Source organism: Aplidium turbinatum, chromosome 17 (genome assembly GCF_918807975.1).
Source record: "Aplidium turbinatum chromosome 17, kaAplTurb1.1, whole genome shotgun sequence".
Lineage (NCBI taxonomy): Eukaryota > Metazoa > Chordata > Ascidiacea > Aplousobranchia > Polyclinidae > Aplidium > Aplidium turbinatum.
In genome coordinates this window covers 13,385,983-13,391,762 of record NC_137488.1, presented here as the reverse complement: position 1 = coordinate 13,391,762, position 5,780 = coordinate 13,385,983, and the positions used below count along the sequence as shown (strand labels likewise).

The window sequence follows — 5,780 nt, the reverse complement described above, 5'->3', positions numbered from 1 at the left end:
TCATTGAAGTAGAAAACTGCCTGGCTATGATGTTTTTATTATTCAGCAGGAAAGGAGTTTACCAGTTTGGTTTGGAAAAGACGATATATGCTGGATGTCACCCACTTCTGCACTTTTGAAACTAACTCCACCTTCTACATCCAATGGTAGAAGTTACACTTTTAGCTCGCAAGAACTGAACAAACTTGAAAAACTTTTTAACTAGACTGATGTGCAATTTGGTGTATTTTTTATTACTTGATGCTCACTCAATAATTTCTAAGCTGTACCAGTGTGCCTATGGGAGTTAATTATACTTTTAACTTTTTTGATCATATGGATTGAAACAAATCACTGTCAGATGACAGACATTACAATTTGCTGTTTCAAAAATGCCAAAACTTCATGTCAAAAAAATTGGAATTTTGCTAAACTGAGTATCAGTTTTAAACTGCAGTCCCTCTCAAAAAACACATGGAACAACTAAAATAATTCATCATAAAGACATAACATAAACAGGTAAATAATTTCAGAAAAAAAAATTTTGAATTTGGTCATGGCTACATGGCCAAAGCACCCCCCAAAGTTATCCCCCTCAAAATTTTTGAAATGTTGTTTTCATCTATAAATGATATATTTTTACCAATTTTGACTGGAAATTCAGATTCCTTGCCCCCAAAAATGGTATTCTACATATTTTGGTTGTTTTTTTTAGCTATAAATTACAAGATATTAGCAAAATTTGAATTTGGGGGGGCACGATGCCCCGGTCAGGTGGTGAATTTCAAACCCCCACAACTTCTATACCACTTGGTCAATTTCAAAAAAAATTTTTTTGGTGTGCTCAGTTAATGATTGTGAACTTACTGCCAAAGTATGAAACATTTCCAAGAGTATTGGTTTTTTCATGACCTGAAATATAATGGAATGACCCGTATATGTTTATACAATACCAAACATTGTTGCAATCGTTGCGATGTGAAATGATGAATTTCTTTAGCACTGTTTTAGAACATGCATTGCATGTAGAACATGCATGCACTGTAGTTTTTAAAGCCTGTTTATCTGTGACAACATGTTGCATTTAGTGATTAGGCAATTGTGCTGATTGAAAAATTGTTACTAATTTTATTTGTGAAATCTGTTAACCATTTTACAATTATTGTTAGGAAAATCATCTTATTTAGTACAAATATATCTTAACAGTGGCTAATTTCAAGAAATACTATTTGTGTATAACTGTATGAATTATAATATACTGTAGTATAAAATAAGTTTCAATCATTCTGCACTCCGTGTAAAAAGTTTAGTGAGCGGTTTGCTGCACAGGCCTAACTTTTACATTTGCTGTTTCTGTCCTATGTTGTTCAACCGTTTATATTTATACTTTTAGAGATTAACGTTTGAATGAATTCTCTTTGTTTTCATTTGTAAACAACTTTTTAAGTTGATGGAATTCATATGAAGGCTGGTTTCATCTTCAGTCTGTCACTTACCTTTACTTTGAAGTCATTTTTTGCAAAGTCCTAACCTTAAAGCAACTACAGTCATATCAATGCACTGACAGTGTAGCTTATCAATTATGGGCAGCATTGCAGCTACACGAATCCAACGAGAACTGAAAGACATTAAAGCTGAGGTGAGCTTTTGCGGTCTCATTTTTCGTTGTGTCTTTGGTGCAGGCTACAGTGCAGAAAATCTTGTATCGTTTTCTGCTGACTGCTGTGGCATGATTTTATGAATTGTTAAATATATAAAACAAGTTTCATTCATACAAACTACTCATAGATGAAAGCAATACATGCACATACTGTCTTCAGTTTAGTGTATTTGGCTCCTCAGCAATAAAGGTCACACACCACTCCCAGTTCACATTGTAGAAAGTTTTTTATTGGGCTGGAACGAGACTAATTTTCATTCCACCTTTTCTTCTTTACAGAGCTCTGGACAGAATATAAAAATAAAATTAAGAAATGATGAGTTCACAAGCTTAATAGGAGAAATTGTGGGACCTTCAGGAACTCCATACCAAGGTAGCTGTATGCACTGGCGCCGACTTACGGGGTTACGGGGTGGCCACGCCACCCCGTAACCGCTGTGGCGGGGTGGCAGCCACCCCGTTTAGGTTACATTACTTACTGCAAATAATGAACGGACGTTTAAATCTTTTTTTGATCATTGGTTTTCGCTTCAAGTCAACGTAAAGCAAGAGGTGAACCAATACAGTATTGCGAAGAAAATGATTGTTTTTGTCACAAGCTACGATCTTTTGATCTGCTTGATCTATTTGCAAGCAATGAAACAATTTCATTAATGCTTTCAAACGTGGCCTGCATTGTGAAAATATACTTATCGTTGCCTTCCACCACCTGCGAGGCGGAGCGATCGTTTAATGCACTCAGGCGCATAAAAACCTACTTGCGATCTACCATGACGCAACAGCGATTGAACCACGTCCTAATTTTAAATGTTTATCAAGCTGAAGCTTCACCGTTACAACTTGACCAGTTAATTAACAGTTGGATTGACAGAGCTGCTGTTCGCAAAAATACTTTGCCACATGCTAAGTGTCAGAGCAGCAACGTAACAATAAAATTCACGACATACCTCCTGTGCTTTGTTTTAAAGTTGCTTTGTAAATTATCGAGCTACAAATCAGGTGTGAAAAGACAATTGCATCTACGAAACACGCTTAGTAAAAATCAAACAAAAACATGCAGTTTGAAAGTTTTTAGGTTGCCATATTGTGCTATCCGCCAACCCGTTCAAAAATAAAAGTTGGCGCCTATGGCTGTATGTATAGATTGTGTGTTAATTGGAACATTTTTTACTGGTGCGGAACATACTGCAGCAAGTCGTTACTTAGTTAAAAGGCTCCAATGAAACTTTCAGACATGTTTAAAAATAATCCCAGTTTATTAAATAAACTATCACTAAGTTTTCATTCTAGACTCATGGTGTTTACTACGACCCGACAAGATACTGATGTATATTTGTTGTTCCAGTCTAGCAGAGCTTTGTAACTTGCATTAAAAGCATTTTTGTTGCATAGTTTTTTTGCAACTATCATTCATAAAATAAAAAATCACAGTCCAAAGGTGCAGTCAAATTCGCTTTAGCCTGAATGCAGGTTTATGGTGGCTGTTTAGTGTTTATTAAGGGTTGGATGGATTCTCTTAGCTATTCTCTATTGCTCTGTCTGTTCTAAAGGCGGTCGCATATGCCGAAAAGCTTTATTAACTTTTTAAGTAACTGCAAAATGGAGAGAATTAATGTATGTGGTAGAACTAAGCAGGCATTTACAGTGCAGTAGTTTGTGGTTCTTGAAAACTTGTGTAATTCTGTAGTGTGGGAAACATTTTATCACTGTGAAATATTGCTGAGGTCGTTGAAAGGATATTTTGGACCTCGGCTCAATGAGATATCTGGGCCCTCAAACAACAAACCTAAACAAGCAGCACACCTCCCTCTGGAAGAAAAATAGCGAAAATCTTACTAAATTTATCAAAGAAAGCGGTAGCACTATATTAAAATAATACACAATGTTTTATTCAAGTTTCCGAACCCTTTGAAGGACTCTGTGTCCAAAAGTACACCTGATTAAGCTACTCTATATTGCAGGTGGAATCTTTAAGTTAAATATTAAAATACCGGAAACGTATCCCTTTAATCCCCCTAAAGTGAACTTTGAAACTAAGATATGGCATCCTAATATCAGCTCCGTCACCGGAGCGATTTGCCTCGATATATTAAAAGACCAATGGTGAGTTACTTTGTTTGCTGGACCATACCTTGTTGTTCTACTTATACCACCTTGAACTTTAAACTGAAAACAGCAGAGGCTGTCTCGTTGTCACAACGTATGCTACTGGAGAGATTGGATCCATATTCATCATAAAAAATTGCTTTAATTACCGGTACTTGAGTTTAGTTCGATTGTTGTGATATCGCACAATTGAAATGTTCAGATGCGACTAAAACAGCCATATGTGGTTGGAATGAAAAGCACCCCACTAACTAAACTGTGTTTAAAGAAACGTTACTGTAGCCAGTTTGGACCTAACTACGTTTATGTGGTCCAGGGCTGCTGCATTAACGCTGCGAACCGTCCTGTTGTCTTTGCAAGCATTGTTATCCGCCGCCGAACCAGATGATCCACAAGACGCTGTGGTTGCTCGCCAATACAAAGACAACAGAAGAACTTTTACCAAGACTGCAAGATTTTGGGCACAACACTATGCAAATGGTAACCTAGAGTACTATGGAGTTGTTGTGTTCAATTGTACTGATACATTATCCTTTTTCATTGGCCTCACAGATGAAATGTTTAATTTAGCTCCTGGGCCACGTGATAACGATTGCGATGCTAAACTACGGAAAGCTTCGGAAATGGGATTTTATAGAGTGAGTGGAAAGTAGCTTACGTAGCACAATTTCAAGTTTAATATCTGTTTATTTTTTCCTTTTTGTAGCTTTCATCATCTAATGACGTTGAAATGGTCTAAAAAAACTTTTGCTAGTTGAATAGGCTACTTTACCTTGTCTTTAACTTTAATTTGCGTTTTGTTTGAATTCATTTTGCACTTGCAGTTAAAATTCGTGTCGACTAGAAAAATGTAACCTCCCACCAAGGACCGATCGTATATAGGCTTTCTGCTATCTTTTGTTCAACTTGTTTGAAGTCATACGGGTTTTAACAAATCTTTCTCGCTTTTAACTGACCTGATATCGCGGTGCATTGAATGGATATGTTTTTGCAGGATATTTCTCTGCAAGCATTGTCGGCACATTCATGGCATTTAGAAAGCGCGATACAGCATCTCACTAGCTCGTAACTTCCACTCCAGTTCGCCATTTTTGGAAATACTTCAAGCAAGCGCTTACGTTCAAGGTGTTTTCGTGTTTGACGAGATGCATATTTTTAACATCACTTGATCAAGCATAAACGATGCTAGGATTGCATTTTATCAACTAAACTCTCTGCAAAACGAAATATACTTAAGATGTTTATTGAGCAAAACTTGAAGTTGATGTGCAAACTTTTTTTTATTTTCGAATAGTTTTGTACCGGTACGTTTCTGAAAAGTTTAGTCGAAATAGCCACGGCTGCTGTTTGTCAAACCGCTCTAGTTTAACCTGCACTGAACGACCATCTTGACATGTTTCAATGCACTTGGCTGGCACATTTCATAAAGGACATTCAATAAATTTTGTTTCCGTGCCATTAATGATTTTGTTTACATTATTGGCCATGTAGCGTTGCGTATGGTCCGTGGTTAAATAATTTCTATTCTCGAAAGCGGTTTATGGGAGACTGAATTTACAAAGCAAAACTGCATATTCTTTTTATATCCTGTAAACAGTCAAATTTCCACACTTTATAGAAATGTCAATTGATGAAAATTGCCTGATGACAATGTCGCTTTTGCGACTGATCGCCAATATCGGAATTATTGTCGAAGCAAGAGATTTAAGCGTCGTGTCTTACTGTCTTTATCGCCAGATTCTGACTACACGTCGTAACTATTTTGAGCGAAGTAATAAAAACAGGATTTACCAAATCCATGATCTCAAGAGGTGACAAGTTAAGCAAACTGATGAAAACCGTATCAACTTTGTCTTATACACCAGACATCAAAATCCGCAAACGTTGAATCAATGTAAAAATGACACATTTTACTGTCTGTGGGAGTTCATTCTTGACAGAATTGGAATCCGATCTTCCAACGCAGCTAAGTGACATGTAGTCTTCAAGTCAGCTGCTCCTCTTATTATGGCTTGCCATTAAGTGTCTTTGCCGA

General features: G+C 36.8%; 1 protein-coding gene across 1 annotated transcript; it reads left to right on the top strand.

Moving 5' to 3' along the window:
- Positions 1-1,376: 1,376 nt before the first annotated feature.
- LOC145786628 (ubiquitin-conjugating enzyme E2 K-like) lies at positions 1,377-5,555 on the top strand. The gene is made up of 6 exons (XM_082598319.1): positions 1,377-1,618; positions 1,919-2,012; positions 3,601-3,742; positions 4,062-4,225; positions 4,316-4,383; positions 4,740-5,555. The coding sequence occupies exons 1-6, from the start codon at positions 1,562-1,564 to the stop codon at positions 4,812-4,814; spliced, it is 600 nt and encodes a 199-aa protein (XP_082454445.1). The 5' UTR covers positions 1,377-1,561; the 3' UTR covers positions 4,815-5,555.
- Positions 5,556-5,780: the final 225 nt, after the last annotated feature.

Coding starts and splice junctions, on each gene's coding strand:
- LOC145786628 (XM_082598319.1), top strand. CDS start 1,562: ATGGGCAGCATTGCAGCTACACGAATCCAACGAGAACTGAAAGACATT. Junction 2,013..3,600: donor TTCAGGAACTCCATACCAAG/GTAGCTGTATGC, acceptor TCTATATTGCAG/GTGGAATCTTTAAGTTAAAT. Junction 3,743..4,061: donor GATATATTAAAAGACCAATG/GTGAGTTACTTT, acceptor TATGTGGTCCAG/GGCTGCTGCATTAACGCTGC.